The sequence below is a fragment of the Myxocyprinus asiaticus genome, chromosome 19, assembly GCF_019703515.2.
Source record: "Myxocyprinus asiaticus isolate MX2 ecotype Aquarium Trade chromosome 19, UBuf_Myxa_2, whole genome shotgun sequence".
Classification (NCBI taxonomy): domain Eukaryota; kingdom Metazoa; phylum Chordata; class Actinopteri; order Cypriniformes; family Catostomidae; genus Myxocyprinus; species Myxocyprinus asiaticus.
Genome location: NC_059362.1, coordinates 23718594 through 23746310, shown reverse-complemented (window position 1 = coordinate 23746310; position 27717 = coordinate 23718594). Strand labels below are relative to the sequence as shown.

The 27717-nt window shown below is 36.8% G+C and overlaps 1 protein-coding gene across 5 annotated transcripts in view; it reads right to left on the bottom strand.

Moving 5' to 3' along the window:
- LOC127410002 (palladin-like) overlaps positions 1–27717 on the bottom strand; it is a 157350-nt gene that overhangs the window by 25790 nt on the left and 103843 nt on the right. For 4 of the 5 annotated variants that reach the window (XM_051644972.1, XM_051644974.1, XM_051644976.1 and 1 more), the window contains 4 exons: positions 8035–8691; positions 6505–6637; positions 5533–5634; positions 2880–2918 (listed from right to left, as the gene is read on the bottom strand). In XM_051644972.1, the coding sequence (XP_051500932.1) occupies positions 2880–2918; positions 5533–5634; positions 6505–6637; positions 8035–8691 (931 nt within the window). The remainder of the gene's footprint in view (positions 1–2879; positions 2919–5532; positions 5635–6504; positions 6638–8034; positions 8692–27717) is intronic. The other variant, XM_051644975.1, reaches the window with a different exon arrangement.

Here is a 27717-nt window from a genome sequence, read left to right as displayed (position 1 = left end):
TCTGCCACACCACCACGACATGCAGGAAAGGGTAGATGCTATAACTGCTTTTAACTCTACCGAAAACTGCCTTGACACACTGGTTTACGCCCGGAGAAAAAGTATATTCACTTTGACAGTATATATATATATATATATATATATATATATATATATATATATATATATATATATATATATATATATATATATATATATATATATTCGCAAAAGAAAAAAAGCAACGCTCTGTGACATACCTGAACAGCTCGTCTAACGAACTGTTTAGCGACCACTCCTTGTGAGTCCTGCTGAAGATAGCTTCCAATAATCTTCATGGGGAAGAGAACGAGAATGAAGAAGAGACCTGTGGCAGTGTCTTATTTAGGTAGGTGGGGCTCCCTTATCACTGCTGTGATTGGCCTCTCAGCTGACAGATGTGGTGTCATTGCTTCCAGTGTCGGATACGCCTGAAGCGAATTCCCATAGTGAGATACCGAATGAATGTTAGAAAGACAACGCCTGGTGGTTTTGTGTCCTCATGCACATGGCTGAAAATAGCTTTTTGCATGTGCCTTGCAAATGTGTGCTCTGCATTTGAAACACACAATGCTTGATGAAAGAGATCATCAAAGAAAGATTCTATTGGAGAGGGGTCACTGTGGGGCAATAATGTTTAAATTAAAGCAAACACTCAAAGCACACTAGTTTGATAAATAATACACAATGTTTTCATATTTTATTTAATATTGTCAAAATGATCCACCAAAAAACGGAGGTGCATAAGCTCAGGTCAATAAGGCCTATGATCAATAAGTTCCAAAAAGAAATACAAAACCTTTGCTAATTGAAAGAAAACAAGTTGTCAAAAACACTGAATCCAATACTTAGTGATAATATAGCATAATGAGTGATTTATAAGCAATTTTTACAGGCCGGTCATTTTTGACTGCGAACACCAAATTAGGTAACAAATTTTAACACAGCACAAGGGTTAAAGAACTAGTCCCCAAAGGTTGTGTATTCATTGCAATGGGCATTCGTTCTCTTAAACTCTAATCCTCCACAACATTAATCAGCCAGAAGACTGTGGCTATCTACTTTGCTACAGCAATCGTGAAGCAGCATTCATGATTCACGCCAAGGCATCAACTGCGGCTTTGATCTCCACAGGAAAAGTGCTGCAGATCTTATTCTGTGTTTTCATGATAGTTAAGACTTGATCTGCTTCTGTGGTAATTAAATTGTACCTTACAGAGGTTGCAAGGTTCTTGCTTTCTGTCACAAGTCCCATCTGGGCTTGTTTTGTACATTCAAATAGTGTTAAGAGGTCCTTAGGTTCCGCCCTAGTCCCACCAGTGTTTTTGCTGGTTTATGCTTTATTAATGGTAAAATGCGTTAATCACTATTAAGAAAAATGAATGCGTTAAAATTTTTTAATCACATACATTAACGCGTTATGACAGCTCTACAATCAATATAATATCAATTTATTGATGAACAAATTATTTGTTAGTTGCAGCTATAGTAAATATACTACATGTCCAAAAGCATGCGAACCCTTCACAATAATGTGAACATTGCATGTTCAACAAGCACATATGGGTGCATTGTTTGGGTGTCCAGATACTTGTGGCCATATAGTGTGCTGTAGATTGTAGACATGATAGTGCAAAGACACACAAAATGCGCAACCCCCCACCCCCACTTTTCATTACTTTGTGTTATAATCTTATTTACAGTTTCATCCTTAATGCTCTTTCATCTGGCCTAGTCTTCTGTTTCTTCTTGCTTTTTTCCCTCTCCTTTTCTTTTTCTTTCTTTCCCTCTCTGTCTTTCTATTTCTTTATTCCTTTCTTTTTTTTTCTCTTTCACTCTGTGCAGGCAGCAGGAACGTCTGTAGCATGATGTGCACTGATGACACATCACAACAGTAATTACAGGTTTGAGACACAGCTGCAGCAAGAAATAACTGCATGTAGACAAGGCACCCTATCCATACTGTATCTTGTTCGCTTGCATGTACAGCCACATCAACCCAGAAGCACACACACATGCACATTGCCTATGCAAACACATAGACAACCGCTGTTTGCCTATGAACATGTTGAGAGCAAAGCAGACTTTATATTTATGACACAACATTAACAGCCTATACACTTCTCACAGTTCAGAGGAAGAGAACCATGCGCATTTTAGCGTCTCCACTTAAGGGTAGGAAATGTGCGAAGCAGACACATGATAACCATGCCTGATAACATTTCAAGTATTCAGTTTTCTTTTCAAGATTCAACTTAATTCATGGATCATTCCAAAATGATTACATTGCTCTTTGGAACACTTAATTTCGATTGGTCAATTGCAGCATTCACACACCAAATACTTTTGATATTGAACCAACCGATTTCCTACTTCTCACAACATTCAATCAATCAATACATTTTTCATGTCTATTTATTTATTTCTTTGGGAAGTAGTTGTGAAATAAGTAGGAAAATGTACTGTCAGAGATTCATTATTGCAAAATAAACCTCTTTAGGATAATACAAGTCTGAGTGTAGCTATTCTCTTGATAATCATTTCAAAATCATTAAAAATCTAGAATCGTTTTTGTAAGGCATGGGGACAAACATCACGGTGCTGAATCAGGACCCAATTGTACCATAAACAGAAGAAAACACAGTGGACAGTGTATAAAATCAATCACATACAGTAGTGACTGGCCAAAACATGGGGGTGACCGCACACAGAGGGGGTGAAAGAGAGAGAATATACATAAAAACAAAGAGGTTGACTTAACAAGATTAGACTCAGAGGAGTGAAAGAGTGCTCTATAATAAAGACAGACAGAGGAATGCTGCTGTGTCATGGTTGTAATAGACAGGATGAGTATGAATAACCTTTTGAGGGACAGACTCTGAACCAGCTGTGCTGCCTTCCTGTAGAGAAATCAGAAAAAAGGCGGAGGGTTTGTCTGATGATGTCACATCTTGTGCTCAGATTACACACTTATAGAGTTGTTCAGTTTGTAGTCCAAAACAGCAAAAGAGAACTAGCTGTTTTTGGGCCCTGGGTTCCCTCTGGAATTTCCCATGGGTTTTTAGAATAAAGAATGTATGAATGAAATAAGTTCTTTGATTAGCATGACTTGAGCCTTTCGGTTTTGTTCTACAAAAACTAGATTTAAACTTTACATTTGACTGCTGTTGTGCACTTTAAAGCTGCATTATGGAATATTTTTGGTTAAAAATTAACAAAATTCCAATATTGAGCATTTACACAATAATCTGTGTTCAAAACAGTGGTCTTGGCCAATTCACTACGAGAAGTCCATTATAATAATGATTTATATTTTGAGCTTTCAGTTAGGATTTGGTGGGAAATTGCAGGCTTACGGCATTCATCCTTGTGTGTTTACATCATGTCCGTAAACACAGAAAAGGAGGGCCGGCTAAGCTACTATAGCGCATGTGTGGCGGCTTGGGAAGGCGCAGCAGTATCAAAACAGCAGCGTCAGGACAGCAGGCAACAGATTAATGTTTCACTGTTTGGCGAAGTCATTAACTTGCTATAATGCTTAGATGTGTTTTCTGGTAGGATGGTCTCCTTTTACTCCAGTCGCAGAAATGCATTAAGTTGATGTATTAAAAACAACATCTAAAAGCTATATACTTTTTATAAGTACAATATACTACAAGGTAGTTCCCCATGCATGTATACACATCAAGATGTTTATAAATATGTACCAATTTGGATTCTTAGCACAGTTGTTCCTTTAGTCTTGTTTGCTGGAATTAAGGCCACAACCATATAAAAATGGTTATATAACCATATCTCCATTTAATTTGTTCAGCATGCAACCATTTCTTCATTATAACTTCACTGCCAAAGAAACGATTAAGGAAACTGCTTATTGATGTAGTTGTTTTACTTCATATTTCTGCATGATTTAAATCTTTTAATACATTTCATCCCCATCATTAAATCCTTTTGTGTTTTTAGTTTACGGTTTTGTGTGCATACTATTTTAATATTATGGTTTACTTGCATCATCCACTGAGGCTATAAATTGTAATGTAAAAATAATTAAGGGTCTTCCGTTGAACTCGTATCATACATATAAAAGGTTTCACCTCTTAAATTTGGGATTTTTTAGGTGTAGTACAATACAAACATGAATGTGTGGTAGGTAACACTTATTTACATATTTAAATCAATATTTATTAAAGAGTGATGATCTCCATTACATTTTTTTAATTGAATCACAAAAGATCAACATGACAATAGCATGTCATTACTCAGGCTCTACTAGTGAGCATACAGCATCTCAGAGAGGATCTGATCACAAATGACCTAAAAACCATGAGGTTCATCCATGCAGAAGAGCAGTGCTGAAACACAACTGACATAAAATGTTCACAAATTACTTGCAATTTTAAGTTTTAACCACAGATAGTAAGCCCAAAAAGTTACGTAGTGCAGCTTTAAAAATGTTTGTCAAATGAATTGCCTGTACTGTATTTGTCAAACCCCTAAACAGTAGAGGTGTAGCAACTTGCTAGCAACACACGTTTTTAAAGCACACAATGTTTTCAAAATGTACAGTTTATGTTCGAGAACAAAATGGGAAAGTCTCTTCAAGTAATGTTAACCACAGACCTTATTTTACTCATTTATCGAAAACCTCTATTTGCACTGGAAATTCCCGAAGGAACCCATGGTGAGTTAGCCTTCCTGGTAAGCCTACAAACTGACGTCATGACTTAACAGCTCTATTGCACAAATGTGCAGTCACACACATCACTGTTAGTGTGTGTTTGTGATGGGTTGCTAATCCTGTGTTTATGAACTTACCTTCTCAAACACCTCTAAAATCCCTCTCCGACACACTCGTTGCTAAAATGTATTCACTTTACTTTCTACCAAATGCATATGGGCAAACACATGCAGAAGCTCAGAGCTATTAGCTGAATTAAGATGCTTTACAAGCACACAAGGCAAATCACAATGCTCTAAACTACTTCCAATAGCTTAGCAGTATCATGGTAGTCGTTGGAAAAAGTGTGTTTACTGATTTGAAACAGATGCATTTTGTTTATAAAGACATTTAAATCTGAAATGTGTAATTGTTTTACAATTTACTTTCTCCTTTCCCAGCTTATTATGCAGAGACAACTATAAGGAAACCATTTGTAGGTTGCTTTCCCCTTTAACTGTTCTGTTTAAGCATCAAACAAAGTGTCATTGGCTCGAGCAATGGTGTAAGTTTAGGGTGGGACTACTCATTTGTTCAACCAGAAGATGGGGAACTTTGGGGAACTCGTTTGAAAACGGTGTTATTTTTTGCAATTCCATTTGGTGACACTATAGTAGTGCATAAACTACACACTTTAGCTATAAAGAAGACAATTAAAGGGCCAGTCATTTAAAAACAACTGTTTTGTTTACCATGTGACACAGTGGAAACATTATATGGGTGTGCGTGTTCAAAACAGTGTTGTGCTCACAGATGTGCTTGTGTGTATGTGTGAATATGTGCCTGTGTGTGTGTACCTGTGTAATTGGCTCCTCCTCCACCTGCTGTGTGTTAAGTACTGTGGCAGCATTGTCAGCGCCCAGCAGCCTGCGAGCCATCTTCTCCTCATAGGTTAACCTCTGAAAGCAAGCAGGATTAATCTGTCAGAGCCTGGGTTAGTGTGTGAGAAAACACTCACTTACACACACACGCATTCAGATTACGTGGAGGCTTGTACTAATGCATTGAGAGCTATTAGTGGTACTGAGCATTGTTGTGCATTACTGGTAGACATTGGGGCTTGGGCTTCTACCGTGATTAAAAACATCAGCAGGAAGAGTTGGTGGTGAAGGATATTTTTCTGAACTTATTAGCTGTATTTTGTTGGAATGAATATTTACTATGAAAAAAAAAAAAATGATAATTTTCAAAGAAAACATCAAAGCAAATTCCAATTATAATTACAAAGGTAAAGTTCACCCAATTCACCCATACACATATTCAAACCTAGTGCATGAAGATGAGCCAGATTTTTCATATATGATGCCAAATAACATTGATTCTTTCATGTCTTGTAACCAATCACGATGAACCAAGAATCAAATTATTTTTGAGAGCTTCAGTCTCTCAAATCAAACTCTGTCGGTCTTTCTCATGCAAAGCTTTCATATGGCTTTAGAAAACTTGGAATATAGTGCATATGTTGTATGAAACACTGTGATGATACTTTTAGGATACTCTCATGGAAGAAATAAAGCCATATGAGTTTGGAATGACATGAGTGGGAGAACAGAATTAAAATTTTTGGGTGAACTATTCCTTTAAATGAAAACGTGACTGCCTCTTATTTCTTAAGACTGTAATACACATTATATTCTATATGTTAATGCTAGTAAGGCTAGTATGGTAGTATTAATATGTGTTAATTTGTATTAGTGGTCTACTAAAAATACACCTTAAATCTTTAGTAACACAGACATAATTTCCCTTACACACATACAGACACACACCTGTTGTCCATTGCTGAGCTCTTTAAAACGTAGTTTTCTCTCCAGATCTTGTATGACAGCATCTTTGGAGCCTTGGATGTCAGAATCAGAGATGATGCGCGGTGTGCGAGGTGTAGTCTTACGTGGCAGTGCCCTGTTAAAGCACATTCAATGAGAAGAGACTTTACATTTTAAGTCAACAGACTCATTTAAATGCAGACACTTTTGAGAAATGAATTAATAAATCATATTTTGATTGATTTATGAATGAATACTTAAAATATATTGTGTTTGTTCTTGATTTTGTGAGGTTGAAAGCATGGTCACAGGAAGCACAGCTATAACTGACATCCTCACTGCCCAATCAAGGAGCCAGATGGGAGCCAGATGGACCACTGACTGGCCCAATATTAACTTAGTCATCAAATATATTCAGATAGAGGTTAGGAATATATGCCCAACTCAGAATTAAAAAAAAAATAAACTGCAGCATGAAAGTTAACATTTCTGAGAGGAATGTAGATTTTTTTTTCATATGCATTAAAAAGCGAGAATCATTTTTGGGATCAGTTTGTCTATGTGCGTGTTTTAAAATTCCATAGCGGTCTCTTATCTTTTTCCTCTCTGGCTATGGAATGCCAGGAACAGAGGGAGACAGAGATTTTATTTAATGGGAGGTATTGAAGAAAATAGAGATCAAGAGAATGAGGATATGGCCAAAAGCTTTGGAGCAGGAAAGCTCTCTCTCACACTCCGCATTGGTCATCTTCCATCAAAGATTATGAATGGGTTTTAAACTCATGTTTCATCATCAGTCTTGCATCCAAGATCATTTTCACTAAAATCCTGATCACAAATTGAGAGTTTGTTGAGTTCTGGAAACACTTTCAGTACTCTACAGATAGATCCAATACTTGATCAGCTTGTTGCAACACTTGCAGGAGATAACAAGCATCATCGTCATTCGAAGCCTGTATGATTTTCTTTCTTCTGTGGAACACAAAAGGAGATATTTTGCAGAATGTCCAAGCTGCTATTTTCCATACAGCGAAAGTGGAATCTTCATTTGTGTTCAGCAGAAAAAGAAATCATACACATGTCCAAAAATATGCAGACACCCTCTTCTGATCAATATGTTCGGCCACTTCAGCTAAGCCCATTACTAATAGATGCATAAAATCAGACATACAGCCATGTAATCTGCTTAAGCAAACAATTATAGTAGATGGGGTCTACCAAAGAGCTCAAATACTTTCAGTGTGCTACCTCAAAAAGCGAGGTCCATTAAGAAATGGTTAACCAGGTTCTGGTCTGGAAGAACTTGACCGGCCTGCACAAAGCCCAGACCTGAACCCCATTGAACATTTTTGGGATGAATTGGAATGCCGAACGCCAGCCAGATCCCATCGGCCAACATTAGTGCCTGATCTCACTGATGCTCGTGTTGAATGGGAGCCAATCCCAACAAACATGAAGGAAAGCCTTTCCAGAAGACTGCAACCTGTTAAAGTGTGTTATAGTGTAGTATGGCAGAAGATTAGGAGTACTCACACTGTGCCGTTACCCTTGGGCAGGCCCAGGGCATTCACCGGTGGCGGAGGAGGTGAGGATGGGAGCACTGATACCAGAAACCCGGCTGGTGACTGTGGCGTGGATGTGAAGGGAGAGGAGCTTTCTGAGCGTGTGGGGCTTGATTTGACAGGTGGCGGAGGTGGTGGAGGGGGCGGAGGAAAGTCTTGTGCCAGGCCAGAAGGAGAGGAGAGATTGCTGGAGCTGAAAAAGGGTGGAGGGGGCGGGGGGAAAGAGGGCGAGTTGGGAGACTCCACACTACTTCCTTTAGTCAGTGACGGTTGCTGTTGGAAGAGCGGAAGGGTGACACGGCTGAAGGGTTTGTGGCTTGTGGTGGGGGACAGTGGGGATGCCAGGCTGGAGCCTGAGGATGTAGAGGACTGGGTGCTGTATCCAAGTGGTCCCCCGCTTGTTGTGGGGCTTTGGGCAGCGATGAACTGCTTGGGCCGGGCATAGTTGAAGGTACTTGTCTGCATGGTGCTACACTCCAGCTCTTGGAAGCAGGGAGGAGGTGGGAGAGGCAGAGATGGAGGCGAGACTTCCTTTAAGTCTTGGTGGGGAGGGGAAACCTCCTGCCTTAGCTGTTGCTGCTGCTCTAGGAGGATCTGATCTTGAAGCTGCTTTAGTTGTGCAGTGTTTCTGCAGGAAAATATTCAAACAAGAGGACTGTTTAGCATCAACAACTATTGATACATACGTTCACAGACAACTTACTACAAAACTCTTACTATTAATAGTTCCACCTATCTGTACAGTCGTACAACCTGGAAAAACATTATCTGAACCAAAGTTGAGCACATCTTAAAATAATGCTTAAAGAGCTTGTTTGCTGGAATTAAGGCCACAACCATATTTTACACAAATATGCAAACACAAATGCTTGGCCAACGGATTTCAAGAGTGCTGTCTCGGCCATTGAATAAACTTAACATGCACTCTTGTGTTGATGTGGCAGTAACAAATCTCAGCACTCAAGGGGTGATAGAGTTACCATAAAAAAAAAATCTAATTAAACCAAGTGACATTACTCAGGTAGCTAGCTACAAACTTATTCACTAACTTGGTCAACTTGATTAAAATCTTGGTCAAGATTTTTTTTTAAACTGTTGCTCCGCAATGACTAGGGTTGGGAATAGAGACCCTGTTATTATTTAGAAATGGTTACATTTTTTTGGAAAAATACTGAAAACAAATTATTATTTTTTTACTTTTGTTTCTGTTATCGATGCTAGAACATGCATTCTTACGCTATTGCTGACTGGACACTGTGCTAAAAGGGGTTTCCTGCGTGACCTCTCAGTAGCACCGTAACACCACTACTAAATCAGCAATGCAAAACGTAAATTGCAACCAGTCCGATTCTGGAATGAATGACTCTTGTGATCTGGTTCATTTGAATCTACATCACAAATTATACAGTGCTTCCATCCGAATGAATGCCTTATCAATCTGTTCTTTTTAGTAAATCAAAAACTTACTGAAACGCAATCAATTCACCTTGTTATATCAGACTTGAAATAAACCCAAGAATTTAGAGTAATTACTGGACGGTTGTTGATATGGTAATTGGGAAGTTAAAGATACACAATATGAGTTTTGTTGTAATTAGTGGTATTATATCAAAATTAGTGAGTAAAATTTCTTAAATATTTCTTCCTCAAAAGTACTTTAAGAATCGTAGTGGAACTGTAAAGGAACCGGAATCGTTAAATTCCTTACGATTCCCATCCCAAGCCATGGCAGCATTTGAACTAAAACAGAAAAAACTGACCGTAGAAAAAGACAGTTTACACTTGCGGCAATGCGAATGATGCAATGTGTACTTGCATTGCCTTATGATTTGTGGTCTGACACATTCCAGAAAGCAACGATGCATAAAATCAAGCTTGCATAGCTAGAAATATTCAAGTTAACACACTTGTGTAAAGTACGTTTCGAACAATAACATCGCTACATACAGTACACAATGAAGACTAAGGCTATGAATTTGCAAAACTATACTTGGCATTCCAAATACTATTTTGATCATTTGGCATTTTAAATATTGCTTTCTTTATTGATTTATTCGAGATTGAAAGCCACACACAAATTTTAATGAGTGATGTCATCAAAAGAGGTATAGATGGCCCATCACACAAGAGAAAATACAATCCAGAAGATACGGAGGGTGCCGTATATATAGTGTGTATGCCTGGGTATGTGTTTGCATGGAAGCGCTTCTATGAGTGTGTCTGTACAGCTACTACCCTAAAAATGTGAATGCGGTTGTTTGCATGGTATGTGTGTGCGTCTGTGCTACATTTGTGGGAAGGAAACTAAACCCCACTGTATAGAGACTGATATGCTATCTTGAGTAATCCACTGTTTAAGAGTTTAAACTCTACCGTCAACAACATCTAAACAGCCAAAACAAGGAGAGACAATGAGATCTCAGTGTTGTGGCATATTAACAAGGGTGTGGGCTGATGATTGAGTATTATATCCATCAAATGTGTGGTCTCCCGTCACAGTTACCCCTCACACACAAATGCACAAACATGGGAGTGACATCTGCATTGTCCTTTACTTAGCAAAGCATCAGATATTTGCTGCTCAGAGTCACAGTTTTGCATCATCTTAAAAATTCTTCTGTCCCTGGTTTGGAAGATATTTTTTGTGTACAAAACACAATCTGTCTCTCTTATTCTTACCCTGACTCCCTCACTGCCTTTTTTGGAAACTCATAGACACTTTCAGTGAGCCTCCACAAATGGATAACCTTAAACGAACCAATAACCAATTCCAGATGCTTTTCACTGAACATTTATAGCTAAAGATATGGTCCACATTAGCTTGCAGTGTTTTTCTGCCAGTCGCTCTGTAAAATCAAAGAATCTCAAAACTTGAAACTGAATTAGATCTCTATGTGTATGCGTTTTAACAGAGGATTGTGGTGGGAGGCCAGCCACACTCCAAACACTGTTTAACCTAATTATTGCCAGATGTTGACTAATGAGACACTGTGTTTTCCCTCCGTTTCTCCATTTTTTTTTTTTAAGGTGGAAGCCCTCCCTCTATCCAACTTTTGTTTGAGGGAGCTGATAAATCCTTGTAGCTTGGGCTGAGAAAAGGGAGACAAACGGGAGTATTCAGTTTGTATTGGTACTTCGAGAAAGCAGTCTAACCCAAGGTCTTCTCATTGAAGAAAATTATATGGCTTTGTTTTGGCAGCACAGACACTGAATTGGACCACATTAAATGCAGTAATGACCATCTAAAACCATCCTCTCTATGGTTTTTCTCTTTTTCATCTTCCCTTTCTCTTTTTTAACCGCCTGGTAGTTTGAGTATTCATCAAAAGAGCACTTTTAAAGGAATACTTTGGCAGCTGGTGAAAGGCTCTTGGATTTGAACCGCCTGTGCTGCTTTGCTTTCATTCCTTTTTTGGCTCTGTTTTGAGTCCGAAGCACCAATGACCAGACTCTTCTTTCTGTCTTTGTTTCTCTCCCTTTTTTCAAAATCTAGTCTTTCAACCCTTTCCCACTATTTCAAGGTCTGTCACCATCGTCCATCTTTCTTTATCTTTTTCTCTAGTTATCTAATTTTTTACATCAGAAACCACAAGGACGTCAAAATAGGTCTCTTTTCTTCCATCTTTCTCTCTTCTCCTCCTCCCCTGAGTGATAGCTGCTTTTTAGCAGCTAGTGGACATCTGGCATTTCATGCCCCTCCAGTAATATCCTCCCTCCAACCATCACTCCTACTTTTTATATCCCACATAATAGTTTCCAGCATTCAAAGAATATCACAATGTCCAATCACAGACCCATTTTCTAAAAATAGCTGTTGCAGGTTTCTCTGCTTATTTTTCCATTTGCGTTTCTGGAATTCTTCACCAGTAAACTTAAGTTGATGGAGGGCAGTCAGTCGGTACTGACATAATCAGTTTGCCTTAAAAGGCACTTAGTCTGTGAATAGAAAATGCCAACTACCTCCTTAACATCATGTTCATTCATGCACTCTCTTTATTCATAAGCACAGATTCAATGGTGTGTGAACTGTGCAACATGTATCTTACATATAATGTCTACACACAAGAGATCTTTAATCACTTATACTGTAAATAAGAGTTATTTTTAATGGCCAATAAGCTTTTATTACATCACAGATGGTATTAGGAGGAGGAACATTCTCATTCTAAAACACATCTGATTGGACAAAAACCTGTGTTGTGCAAGATGAGTCATCCATATTTTTGGTCTGTTTTCCCAGGTGAAAAAGACTTTACATTTTAAATCAGTAAACCTCATACCTGCAAAAGTGAAAAAGGTGACATGGTTCCAGGGGTTGGGATCTGGAGTAACACCTAAAACCACTAAAATAAAGCATCATCTAAGAATCTAAGCATCATCATAAAAATTTAATTAATGAGAGCTTTGAAACCGCTCTTACTATAAGTCCATATAGTGCAACAAACACGTTTCTCGTATCTTTCAGTTTATCAGAGACAAAGGAACATTTAATAAATTGTATTCATGTATTTTGATCATTGGAAAGCCTTTGTACACCATTTAAGAGGATAAAAATAATTGTAAAAAAACAAAAACAACATTGAAAACAATACTCTCCGCTGTCGACATGAATTATAGGTACATTTTCATGACACATACCTGCCCATCTGGCACCAACAATCATGCCAGAGTCCAAATTACTGAGATCAAATGTTTTCTCCATTCTGATGGTTGATGTGAACATTAACTGAAGCTCCTGACCCATATCTGAATGTTTTATGCACTGCACTGCTGCCACACGATTGGCTGATTAGATAATCGCATGGATGTTTGTTGGTGCCATACGGGCTGGTTTGAGTATTTCTGTAACTGCTGATCTCCTGGGATTTTCATGCACAACAGTCTCTAGAATTTACTCCAAATGGTGCCAAAAACAAAATACATCCAGTGAGCGGCAGTTCTGCAGATGGAAATGCCTTGTTGATGCGTCAACAGAGAATGGCCAGACTGGTTCGAACTGACAAAGTCTACGTTAACTCAGATAACCGCTCTGTACAATTGTGGTGAGAAGAATAGCATCTCAGAATGCTATTCTGATATAAGGGTTGGCGCTGTTTTGGTGGCACGAGGGGGACCTACACAATATTAGGCAGGTGGATTTAATGTTGTGGCTTATTGGTGTAATACAGTATAACATTATATTGGCATTCTTTTCGAAGCATAACTATAATGGCAATAGAAATATGATATGTTTAATAAAAACATTTCTTAAGACAGACGTAAAGTGACCCTGCAGTTTTAAAACTTAAATAAATAGGGTTAAATAAATAATTAACAAAGGAGAATGAGCAATTCCCCCTGTCTCTCTCCCCTCCTCTTCCTCTTCTTCCTTCCTCCAATGGCTGGTTCAAATCATCTCCAGTACCCTAGTTTGCTTATATCGCAGTCACAAATTTCATGATGCATACAGGCATTAAGGCTACAAGTACAGAGTGCCAAGAACTCAATATTAATACTTAATATTTAGATAGGTCTACGAGTAGTTTAATACTGATGCCCATAATTTTAATCCCGTACTATGCACATCTGTTTAGTTATAAGCAAATGAAACCATAGTTATTACTGATATTGCTGCATTCTCATTACATGCATTTTTCTTACATCACTTCCATAAATCTCTATGAATTCAATACATCTGAAACCCTTTCTTGCCAAAGCCATTGTTATTTCCTTAATTCAGGAACACTTTCGATGCCTCTACAAGGTTACATACAATTTCCATTTATGCCAATATTTCTGAATTATTTTCATACTGAGAACTCTTTGGACAAGCATCTTTGGAGCGGACAGCTCCCATAACGAAGTACTTAAAGGGATAGTTCACCCAAAAATGAAAATTCAGTCATTGTTTACTCACCCCTGTGTCGTTATAACCCCATATGACTTTCTTTTTCTTAATACAAAGGAAGAAATTGTGCAAAAATGTTGTTCTCGGTGATGTCATACAGTAGCAGTAGTGGTGCACCGATCAGCAAATTTGAGGCCGATACGGATCTCCCGATTTTGAAAAAGTGCCCTTTGCCACACTTTTGCAAGTTATGTTGTGCAATTATATGTTTATGCCCCACACAGTAAAATTACGGTAACACTTTACAAAAAGGTTCCATTTGTTAACATTATTTAACAACATTACTGTAGTTAACATGAACTAATGAACTTAATGTTAGTTACAACATACATTATTACATTTTTTAAATCAAAAGTTGAATAAGTTAACATTAGTTAATGCACTATGAACTAACAATGAACAATTGTAATTTTATTAACTAACATTACAATTAAAGGCTGTAAAAATATATTGTTCATTGTTTGTTCATGATACCTAATGCATTAACTAATGTTAAAGAATGGAACCTTATTATAAAGTTACCAAATTTACATTTTTACAGGTCATTATGACATACTGGTAAGCAGTAAAAACCATAAGAGCATCACACACAGAAGATACATGTTCAAAAATAAGAAAAATATATCCATTACAAGCTCTAAAACTGCTCCAGTGAGAAATCGTTAATATCTATGATTTGTTTACTGATTTGCTGTAAAACATATTACTAATTATTAAGCAAATGCGTGACGACACGGTGCAATAATGGTTAAAATGTAATTGCTGTGATTAGTGGTAATTTAACCAACATTAATCTGATTTAAATTGGGATCCTCACAGAATAGCACTGAGATGAGTGACTGATGAGATATTGAGAGCACCTGGAGAGCGTGCATGTTTGATTGACACAGCGAGTGAGCATATTGAAGGGAGTGAAGCTGAAAGTTCTCATGATCGCTCAAACAGTCTCTATCGCTCAACACAACGTCTGATTGTCACGACTCATGCTACATCACATATACTCAGATTTGTATACACGTTTATTTGTTGTTTAATTAGTTTTTATACCCGTTTACAGACTCTATCCTCTCCGTGCTCACAGTGCAGTGTCAGAATTACTACCATACTGACTCTAGAAAATGGGCAACTTAATAGTCATACACGTGTAATTCTTACACATTTTTAAAAACAAACCTGCAGATTCATCTGAATAACAGCATGCCTGGAAGTTTAAATTCGTGAATACTTAGAACTGCCAACAATTCACCCTCTAGAGCCCACACTGTCATGCATCAAGGGCTGAGAAAGCGCTCATTCATTAGAGTAGCAGTGTATGTGTGATTCTCTGCGTGCTGCAAAAAAGATCGGCCCTGATTCTAGGCACAATCAGCCGATCACAGATCACAGACTTAAGACGAAGACTGGCCGATTTAGATTGGTGGCCGATCGATCGGTGAACCCCTAAACGACAGTTTATGGTGACCACCTCTTCAAGCTTCAAAAGGACGCAAAAGTATAATTCAGAAGTCTAATAAATTATTCTATGAGACTCATGATTGTTCTGAAAGCATACGATAAGGTTTGGTGCGAAACAAACCAAAATTTAATATATTATTTAGAAAAATGTTCACTCACTGTTATTCTCATGTGCGCGTTCATGGGTCTGCACGCAAGCTTTTGAGCTCTTTGAATGAGAGCAACAGTAGTTACGCAGCACGCGTGAGATAGGTCATTCAAGCGAAAACTCGTTTTGTTTCAACAGGACCACCACTGATATTAACAACAGAAAACACAACATAGCTGCACATAAATTAAGAGAACAGAATTTACAATCATGTCTGAAGAGTTTGTAGTGGAAGAATGGATGCATTTTAATGTCCAGCCTTATTTGTTTGAAGCAAAGTCCTCCATCAAACAGAGAGATGGAGGAGGCTGAAGGTAGTTTCCAGTATCGCTGCTCCCTATACGCATTACACAAACTGCGCAGGGCACCAACTCCCTAGGGGGGCACCATCTTACCTGAGGGGGGCACCAGAAACTCCACCGGCTGCCCTTACTCGCATGTTATACTTGATTCAAGGACCCGAAAGCAGTCACGGAACACAGACAATCGCCTCGAGTTCACACCACGCATCTCATTTCGGACCGATGCCAGTTCATAGCGGATGGGGATACCAGGCGCAATGACAAATATAGAAACCAAGTGATCGACAGAATGTTACGTTGATTGGTGCAGCTGCTTAGGACAAAAAACTCTGATTAACATAGAAAATATCACTTTTATTGTGTGACGTTTACCATCCGAGTAGGACACAGTGTGACGGTAGCTACCTTCAGCCTCATCTCTCTGTTTGATGGAGGACTCTGAAACATTTGAAATGGACATTGAAATGCATCTATTCTTCCACTACAAACTCTTCAGACATGTTTGTAAGTTCTGTTCTGTGGTTTGTGTGCAGCTATGTTGTGCGCATCCCTAGTGGTCCTGTTGAAGCGAAACAAAACGAGTTCTCTTGAACGCCCCATCTCGCACGTGCTGCGTAACTACTGTTGCTCTCGTGCAAAGAGCTCACAAGCTTGATAAACTTGAAAAAACTTGATATCAAACTTGGAAATAAAAAACATTTAAGATAAACGTCATATAAAAGGTAGGGCTATTAAACATTACATTTACATTTATTCATTTGGCAGACGCTTTTATCCAAAGCGACTTACAAAAGACGAATCATCTTAAGGAGACAGTGGTATGAAAAGTGCCATACTAAAGTTTCACTAGCATCAGAATGTTTTTAGTAGTTTTTTGAAGACAGAGAGCGAGTCAGCTTCACGGATGGAGATGGGAAGGTCATTCCACCATCGTGGTATGATGAAGCTGAAAGTCCGGGAAAGTGTTTTGGTGCCTCTTTGTGTTGGTACAACAAGGCGACGTTCCTTAGCCAACCACAGGCTTCTAGTGGGTGCGTAGCTCTGCAAAAATAATTTTAGGTATACTGGAGCAGACCCAGTGACTGTTCTGTATGCCAGCATCAGAGCCTTGAATTTGATACGTGCATCAAACGGCAGCCAGTGGAGAGAGACAAGGAGTGGTGTAACATGCGCTCTCTTTGGTTCATTAAAGACCAGATGTGCTGCTGCATTCTGGATCATTTGCAGGGGTCTAATTGCACATGCAGGAAGGCCTGCAATGAGAGTGTTACAGTAGTCCAGTCTAGTTATGACAAGTGACTGAACAAGCAGTTGTATGGCATGTTCAGAGAGGAAGGGTCTTATCTTCCTGATATTGTAGAGTGTAAATCTACATGATCTTGCGGTCTTTGAGACCGCATTAGATCGCTTTCATCCAAAAGCAGTAATTGTAAATGAAATGATTACAGATCATAGTTTAGATTTGCTCTGTTTGACTGAAACCTGGCCTAAACTGTATGAATATGTTAGTTTAAATGAGTCTACTCCCCAAGGTTATTGTTATAAACATGAGCCTCGCCTGAAAGGTCGAGGAGTGATGTTTTTGGTGTTACTCAGGGGTCAGAATATAAGTTCAATTCATTTAAACTGATAATGCTTAATGTGACATCATCAGATACAAATAAAAATCTCATCTTTTGTTCTTGCTATAGCATATAGACCACCAGGGCCTTAGAGAATTTGCAGATTTTGTCAGATCTAGTAGTTACTGTGGACAGAGATTTAATCATTGGTGAGTGACTTAAACATTCACACAGATAAAGAAAATGATACACTGGGATTAGCATTTATCGATATTCTCAACTTTGTTGGGGTCAGACAAAATGTGACAGGATCAACTCATCACCATAATCATACGTTAGATTTAATGGCCAGGTCTGCATATTTTAGCAAACTCACAGAAAATAACCACAATAATCCTAGGTGTTTATTCAGTACTGTCGATAAATAAGTAAGGAATAAAGCTTCGACTGAACCAGATATTCCATCGCAGCACAGTAGTAAAGACTTTATGAATTTCTTTAATGATAACATTTAAATCATCAGAAACAAAATTTGTCTGCAATAGCACCTCCTTTGCTGTCATAGGACAGGAAGAGTTTAACAATCTTCAAAATTAACAACATGTATGTTAGATTCAATACCTACCAAGCTATTAAAAGAGGTGTTTCCTGTAATATCAGAACCTCTTCTTAATATTATTAACTCCTCATTATCCTTAGGGCATGTCCCTAGAAAATTTAAGATAGCAGTTATTAAACCACTTATCAAACCACAGCTTGATCCTGGAGAGTTGGTTAGTTATAGACTGATCTCAAATCTCCCATTTATGTTGAAAATACTAGAAAAGGTAGTGTCCTCCCAACTAGTGTTGTCAATTTCAGTAGTCGGAATTGATACCAGTGAAATTTCATGGTTCTCGATACCAATTTTGATTCCACAGAAAAAATGTGCTAATATGATAATGTGCTATTGAACACACTCCTTTAGCCTATTTAAAGTTATATTTCAATGTAAATAAAAGATATGCATGTTTCCTACAAGTGTTTCTAACACTTGTTTGTTTTTAAGCAGGGCCCTACTGAAATCGGTTTAATTTTTTCCCCAAATCGTTTTTCCTTATATATATATATATATATATATATATATATATTATTTTTCCAGAATCCATGTTTTAAAGTTTAATTTCATTTCATTATCAAAATGGTGTCTAATCAAAACATTTTCTTTAAACATTTAAAAACTTTTAACAAGTAAAAAAAAAGAACAATTACTTATCAACATACCATTGCATTTTTTAACATCCTTTTATTCAGTACAAAAGCACTCTTGCTTGTGATATATTGCTTAATTTTTATTATTATTATTATTATTACAATCATTATTAATTCATCATTATTTAGTATTTCTTCTACAGTGAGGATTACATTTTACTATACAGTTATAATATATTCCTGTTGCAATTTCTTCAATTTCAGGCATTTAGCTTTTATTATAAATTGTGCTTTTATTTTGAAGTGTCTTCTTGGCGAAGTTTAACTTCTCCAGATTAACAGTTCGCTATATGGCCCAATGTGATCGTTAAAGTGATAATGCTGTGAATTATATAATTATATATAAAGCTATAAAAAAACACTTTAGAGTGGATTAGTGCTCTGTCATCTCTCATACAACGCGAATGATTCTCATAGTCTGTGGAGTTTCCAGTGTATGAGCGGTCTGCTTCACACATTCATTTAAAGCTCATACAGTACATACAGACTAAGATTGCAGCATTTCGTGGTTTAATAATCACACTAGGACATATCACAATTTTAATTTGATTAGTTGTGCATTTCAGTGTAATAGGAGTAACAGAGCACACGCACAAATAAATGTGTGAGCATTTGAAAGCAGTCGTGTGTCAGTAAGACAGTGTGCAGGAACCGGATCAACCCTCTATGATAATGTTGGAGAAAGAATCGTCATTGGCTAGTAAATTTTAGTTTTTACTCACCAGACGTTTGACGACATGCAAGCATAATGTAACTAAAAAATATATTAAGCAAACTGAGAGAAGGGGCCTCTTCATATACATTCATGCAATATAGTATATTGTAATTTTTTAAAATATATTTTGCTTTATGATTTTAATCACATTTTAGCTTTTTAAAAATGTACAAATTTCACATTCTATCAATTTATATGATGTCATGAAATTACATTTTTAATAATGATACAAGCTTTTGTCACTGTTTGAAATTTCTTACACATTTTTAACAAAACAATTCACAAGGTAGGAACCTAATAATGAAAATTAGGGGTCACGATTGTGAAATCTGGCTGACAATTAATTGTCAAACAAATAATTGCGATTATGACGATTAATTGCCTGTTTTAGGGCTATGATGATTAATTGTCTGTTTTAGGTGTTTCACGAATATAACGATTAATTACCATACAAACTCACTATATGTGCTTCATGCACACAAAGTCATTTATACAAATTTAGCTTGGGTCATATAATAAAATAAGGGTATATGATTTCCTTTTCAGGCTTCAACAATGTATGAATGACAGTCAAATATAAAAGTATAACATTTAAAATAATTAAAATATTTTAATTTTCAAAATATGTCTAAATAACTAAAATATCTCTCTCTTATTTGTCCGATTTACTTTTGATCTATTGGACTTTTTCAATGTTTTGTTTTCTTTTGCTTCTTTTGTAAACCAGCCAACCTGTATAACTATAATATTATATTATATTATATTATATTATATTATATTATGCAATAGTAAAATATTTCTGCCTTAAATTCTTCACTTTCACACATTATTTTAAGGCTCTCTGATTAACTCATAAGCCCATATTTCTCTTGAAGGAAGACTTTGAGATTCTGTTTCTTGCATTTTATCATCTCCACAGAAATAGAGCAGGGCATCTCCTCTGTCTCACTGCGTGTTATTAACACTGTGTGAATAAACCCACAATGACCATGGACATTGCCATTACATGGCCGTTAAGTGAAACTGGAGCGCTTTGCGTTCACAAAATGAATACATTTATACCTCGTTTATATTATATGCGGGAGTTTGGCGCAAGCCTCTGTAGACGGCGTGCATATCAGAGCGCTTGAGAAGTAGTTCATCTTCACACGCTCTCAAGAGAGCTGCTCGTGACATCTGCGGTGCGGTTCCCTGAAATGCTCGGAGTTCAACTGAATGAGACACAAGTGCTTTTTCCTGCGCGCATGAGACAGCATGCAGGGAAAGATGAGGCTGAATCCAGCTTCTTAATCAACTGCTTTTTATTCAGTAAAAGAGCCTCGGACACTACACAACTCTATCACTGGCGAGTGAAATGTTAATATTTACTGGCCAGTGGCTAATAACAGACGTTTTTTGGTCGCATAGAGCGAAATTTACTCGCAATGTAGAGGGCTGCGGATTAAGTCGATGCTCGGTACTACCGGTACTGTAGAATCACTGGTATCGTTACATCTTTTTTATTTTAGTACCGACTTGGTACCAAAATATCGGTACTTTTGACAACACTACTCCCAACTATGTTCATTTTTACAAAAAATTGTATGTATGAAGAATTTCAGTCAGGATTTAAGTCCCATTATAGCACACTTATCAGAGTTACAAATTACCAGCTCTTATCATCTGATCGCGTCTGCATTTCTCTTCTAGTGCTTTTATATCTTAGTGCTGCCTTCGACACCGCAGATCATGAAATTCTCTTGGATAGGCTTGAGAATTTCAGTATGTTGCCATTTGTGGACAGGCATTAGCTTGGTTTAGGTCCTATTTATCTAACCGATACCACTTTGTCTGTGTAACCGAGGAATTGTCAGATCAAAAAAAAGTTAAGTATGGAGTGCCACAGGGATCAGTTTAGGGCCTCTCCTTTTCTCCTTATATACGCTACCCCTGGGAGACATTATCAGGAACCGTGACATTAGTTTTCACTGTTATGCCGACGACACCCAACTTTATATTTCCTCAAAACCCAGCGAAATTTCAAAACTCTCCATGTTAGCAGAGTGCATCTATGATATCAAAGCTTGGATGGCTAGAAATTTCCTTCTGCTCAATTCCGATAAAAAAAAGAGGTACAAATTATTGGACCAAAAACTTCTAAAAATAAGTCACTAAAATATAATTTGACTCTTGACGGATGTACGGTCATGTCTTCTACAGTGAAAAACTCATTCATGCGTTCATGACCTCAAGCCTAGATTACTGTAATGCATTACTGAGAGGATGTCCTGTAGGTTCCATAAATAAACTTCAGTTAGTTCAAAATGCAGCAGTTAGCGTGCTGACTAAAACCAAAAAATATGATAATATAAGCCCAATCTTAGCGTCGCTACATTGGCTACCTGTTAAATTTCATATTAATCTTAAAATACTTCTAACTACTTACAAAGCTTTGAATGGCCTAACTCCACAGTACTTATGTGACCTTCTATCACACTATATTCCATCACATTTACTAAGATTGCAAAATTCTGGTCTGTTAATAATACCTAGAATATCAAAATCCACAAAAGGAGGTAGATCATTTTCCTATTTGGCTCCTAAACTATGGAATAGTTTTCCGAAGATGGTTTGGGACTCATACACACGCTCTCAGTTTAAATCTAGACTAAAGACTCATCTTTTCAGCCAGGCATACACCTAATTTATCTATCAACTCATAATTATGCTGCATTAGTTAGGTCTGCCGGAACCGGAAATACTTCTCATATTCTATTTTAAAGTGAATGGCTTTATACGCTAATATTATTCTATTTGTTTCCGTGTCTTAACTTCGGGATACATATTCTGAGGTTACCAGAGCCTGCCAAGATCCAGCTCTGGTCCTGCCTGATGTGCAACTCCCACTTCTACATGTTACTAAGTGATGACGACAAACTGCAGTCTGTGCCAGCCAGATATCACTTCAGTCTACTATGATGGTCTTCACAGAGGATGAACTGATGCCAGCACCAGCAGTCAGACATGGGATACTTCACTGGACACTGCCTGAAACTTGGACTTAAAATGGACTCCACCGGAAGTTAATTTGCCACAAGCTTACAGTTGAACTGCAGTGCATCTTACTGACCTCTGCCTGCATCACCTTGGTCAAAGTATGGATTACACCCTTAAAATTGAATACATAGATAATAAATTAATTGCAGCCTTCAACAGCCAAATAACAATGGACAATGCATCTGTTAGCACTTCCGCAGTTAAATAAGAATGTAAATTCTAAGACTTTAGTCATTAATATTACAGTTAATACAAAAGCTTTTTGCTTAAACATTGGCTCCTAACACTAACTTAGTTTACTAATTTTAAATCTTGACTTGTACTACACATAAATAACTAATATTGGCATTATATTCATGCTGTTTAGCCAGAGGGGAAATGGCCCCCACAGTGAGCCTGATTTCCCCCAAGGTTATTTTTCTCCATTAACCAACATCTTATGGAGTTTTGTGTTCCTTGCCACAGTCGCCTTAAGCTTGCTCACTGGGGGTATAAATATAATTATTTTCTTTTATGTATTTTAAGGCGCAATTTACAATCATGTTTTTTTATTAACCTGCACTATTATGACTCGAAGACATTACTATATTACAGCTTTTTCTGTTAAAGCATAATTTTCTGTAAAGTTGCTTTGAAATTATGTGTTGTGAAAAGCACTATACAAATAAAAATGACTTGATGTGAGAATAACGGTCAGTGAACATTTTTACTAAATAATACATTAGATTTCAGTTTGTTTCACACTAAACTTTATCGTTTGGAATAATTTATTAGACTTCTGAATTATACTTTTGTGTCCTTTTGAAGCTTGAAGAGGTGGTCACCATAAACTGCCATTGTATGACGTCACTGAGAACAAAATGTTTCACAATTTCTCCCTTTGTTAAGAAAAATACAGTAAGTCATATATGGTTATAACACAGGGGTGACTAAACAATGGCTGAATTTTCATTTTTGGGTGAACTAATCCTTTAAGTTCTACTTTATATGAGTGATCTGCATGCTGGTTTGGGAAACAGGAGTTACTCCATCATAAAAAACCAACGACCTTGGTTAAGATGATTGTAAAAACAATGATGATCTAAACATCTAAATGATAGCACCTAAAGCCATCATACAAGCTGATTCTAAACAATACCTACTAAAAATAATCCCTCATTCATTCAGTGTATTTTTGTTTTTGTGTGTTTTTGTCCAGTAGGACCTACTGTCATTTTGTTTTCCTGAATGCCTCTAAAGCACATTGTAAACCTTTACAAATAAAACTTATTATTAGTAGTAGCCTATTTAACACACATTAGGCCAACTGTTGCTGTACTTAAACAAATAAATGTATGAACAAACATCATGCTGCATACAGTATACACCCTTAAATCGGTTTGCTGTGTTTGTGTGACAGAGAGCAGAAACATAATGTTAGCCTACCAAATGTGTCATTACAAAAAATATGTAGAAAAATGTATTTTAGGTTTTTTTTTTTTTTTTTTTTTTTAAAGGGGGTCTATAATTTTTTACTATATATTTTCACTTACATTCATATCTGCAAATTCCATGTGAAGATGCTCGTGCACTGTACATTTATTTTTTATTTTAACGGTAAAAGACTGTAAAAATGCTACAGTAAAAAAGTGTTAATTGGTTAATGGGTCATTACCTTAAAATAAACGGTAAAAATGTGTAATATATTTAAAAAGACAATACATGTAGTTTTACGGTAAAATGAAAAAAAAAATGTATATAAAAAGTATGATTTTTAATTAATAGTACAAATGTATATTATGTTTAACAAGAGAGTATTCATTTCATTATATTTTATGAGAATAGTCATGTTTCTTCTTATTTTTAATATCAGTTACTGTATGTACTTTGGGGTGTTCTGTGTTATATTTGATGTAGTTTAGTTGATGTTTATTGCATTATTTTAATTTCACATGTGTTACACTGATGGTGTTTGGTGTTTGTGTGAGTGACACTGAGCGCTGTCTTTTCATGTTTATTGGTCATTGCTCTTGGAAAGGCCACTATTGATGAACTTCATGTCATCATGTGCCCTTGTGTAATTACTACGGTGATTGACAATACATTAAAGTGAAAAGCAGATTTTTACAGTTTCAGTAGGTTAATATATCAAGTTTATTATTTAATAATATAAACGATGGCAATGCACTGTAAAATATACAGGCATCAAAATTACATCCCATAAAGCCTGAAACAAGGTTACCGTCATTTTTTCGGTGAATATCTGACAACCACAGCTGCAAATTTTTTACAGTAAATTTTTTTACAGTGTGGAGATGGTGCTTCAGGTTTGAGGTTCCTGCCTTTATATATATATATTATATTATATTATATATATATATATATATATATATATATATATATATATATTTTTTTTTTTTTAATCAACAAAGTCTGAAAGATTTTGAGACACTGATGGAAGAGAGGTTCAGCAAACATAGTATACAGCACTGCTTAAATAATAATAGCCTTCAGTCAAATGGTTACATGAAGTAACTCTCTCAATTAATTTTCTACCAAATTACAAAGTTTGTTACTTGTGGAGATAAAGAAGACCTCTTTACACAGACACAAAACACTCACACATTCCTTACAAACATTCCTGTCTAATTTTAGGTACATGTCTATAAACTGCACTTATACAAATGCAGCTCCTACTGTTTTATGGGAACCCCAGAGAAACGCTTGACCTTACATAAAATCACACAAATAATTGTCGAAGTCGTCTGTTTTGCATCAGAGAAAAGTGTTTAGACATACCGTAACTGAGTAGCTCAGCTGATTATAGAAATTGTCAAGTAGAGCTTACTTAAAAACTTGTGTCTCCATTTATTTCTGATATTATGTCATAGAAAGGCAAGGCCGAGAGCAAACAGAACTACTGTATGGGGTCATGCCAACAGATCACTTCTAAATCCAACCTGCCCACAGAGCTCTGGGAATCTACTCTGCTTTCGCTCTTTGTGTCGGTCAGTCAGTTTTTCTCCGCTTTTACTTTCTTCTCACTCTCTCTGCTGTCTTGCTCGCCACACTGCACATATCTTTTTCTGTTCCTATCTTCCTCTGAAGCCTGTTGCACAGTGTCTGAATCTTATGCAGACATGACAGGAAATTGTGTTTCTGTTAAGCATAATCTAAAACACAACACTGGTCTTATTTTTTATCAAATAAAGTGCTGCACATCAGAGCATTACAGTATAAATTAAAACATTAATAAAAACTTTTTTTTCAGTAATCTTACTTGTGAGATATTGGTTAAACATTAATATAGTGAATATATATTTTAGTGAAAATTAAATTTTACTATACAATTTTAAAATATGTGTCACAAGTTGAATCAAACTTTTATTTTGACATGAAGGCTTTCCAGTTTGTATGTTTTTGACGGCAGCTTCACACCCCTGGGTGAGCAGTTGTTTAAATGGCCTAGTGTGATTATTAAAGTGGAAAATGCTGCGATTTAATTATATAAACATATTCTACCGGCACTATGCACTTCACAGTTAATACTGTAAGTACTCTGTTCTGTCATCTATTACAACACACACAGCGCGATTGATGCTCTTTATGTGGTGATTTTAGCACGAGCTGCTTCACACATTCACTGTGAAGCGCGCAGCACACGCAGACAGTATATTTAAATAAATCACATACTTTTGCAGTTTAATACTTATACCAAGACCTATGATGATTCTAATTAGATTAATTGTGTAATGGACCTTAATGGTAAATGCCTTTTTAAAAGGTGAAGTGTGTAATTTTTATCATTAAAAAAGAATTACATCCAATAGCACATCTGGTACTCAAAAAAATGCCACAGGTGCTCCGGAAAGGGTACAAAATACATGAAAAATAGCAGTGGATGTTTCTCAATAATGAAAACATGAACTCATGATTCATGTTTTCATTATTGGGAAACATCCACTACTATTTTTCATGTGTAATTTTTATGTTGAAATGATTTTTCTAACCCCAGTTTAATATACAGTGTCCGCTATAAGTAATCCAATCGATTAATTTCCCCAAAAAGTGTAAATACTTATCTGTGGCTCTTAAAATATTGCTCTGTTTGAGCATCCCAACCAGCCCAACACAGCAACATTGGCTCAACTAATGGCATGAAATTGGGATGGGACTGTCCATTTGTCCGACTAATGGAAGATTGTGGGAGTTTTCAGGAAACTTGTTTGGAAACAATCCTTTTGCAGCTTTGCTAGTTGTCATTAGATCCCCAGAAATTACACACTTAATCTTTTAATTGACAAAAATTTAAACGGGCAGTGAGGGATAATTCTTACAACCCATGTTTACAGTCGTTTATTTTATTTTTTTCATTTGGTCCTCTGGATTATTATTTTTTTTTTTTTGAGAGAGAGAGAGAATTTCAATGTATGACCAACTTATCAATCAATGCTTAGGTACAAAACGGTACAACCCATTGAACAGACTGTCTCTCCTATCCCAAACAGCCCTGTTTTCTTTCAAGTCAAATTAAATATGGCATCTAACCTGACAAAGTTCCAGATCATAACAGCCTGTTCTTTCCTTTTATCTCTTACATTTCTTCTCCTCACGCTATCCTGTTGTAATATTCTCTAAATCTTATGTCTAACCCCTTTAATTAACCTCTGTTCTGTCAGTACTTAATGGCCACGTCATCAGACTGTTCCAGCCACAAGTCACTGCAGAAGAGTGACAAGCTGAAAATACAGCCTGCAGAAATGTTTTCAGATGTTTACTTTTACTAATTGTGTATTAAACATGTTTTGAGGACTGATACAAGTGTGATTTCAGACAATGTTGTGTTGTGTCTAAATTTGTGTCTATCTGTGTGCGTGAGTTGAGTTGTGTGTATGGATTTCACTGTTTTTAACCATCTGCAATCACAGGAAGTAGTTTAAAGAGGCCAGGAAGTTGTTGAGTTTAAATACTTGATAATTAGAGGACTCTCTGTGTTTACAGAGAAGCTCCTGCATTGTGTGCTTGTGTCTGTGTGCAAGAAATGCAGTGAGACAGAGAGAGAATAACTTGGTTAAAAGAGTGTGAAAAAAAGAGAAGAAAAGTCTATTCTTAGCAAGCAAGGGAGAGTGGGAGAGACTGAGTTTTTGTTAAGCTGTTTAAAAATTAGATCTGGCTTTGTGTGAGCACGTGTGTGCTGTGTTTTTGTGGGTGCGTTATATTAGGGTATGAAAGAACACACATATAAAGATTTATCTCCAAACAGTTTAATTATATTCAGAGGCCACATGCCAACACAAACACCAGTATTTTAGCTACTGT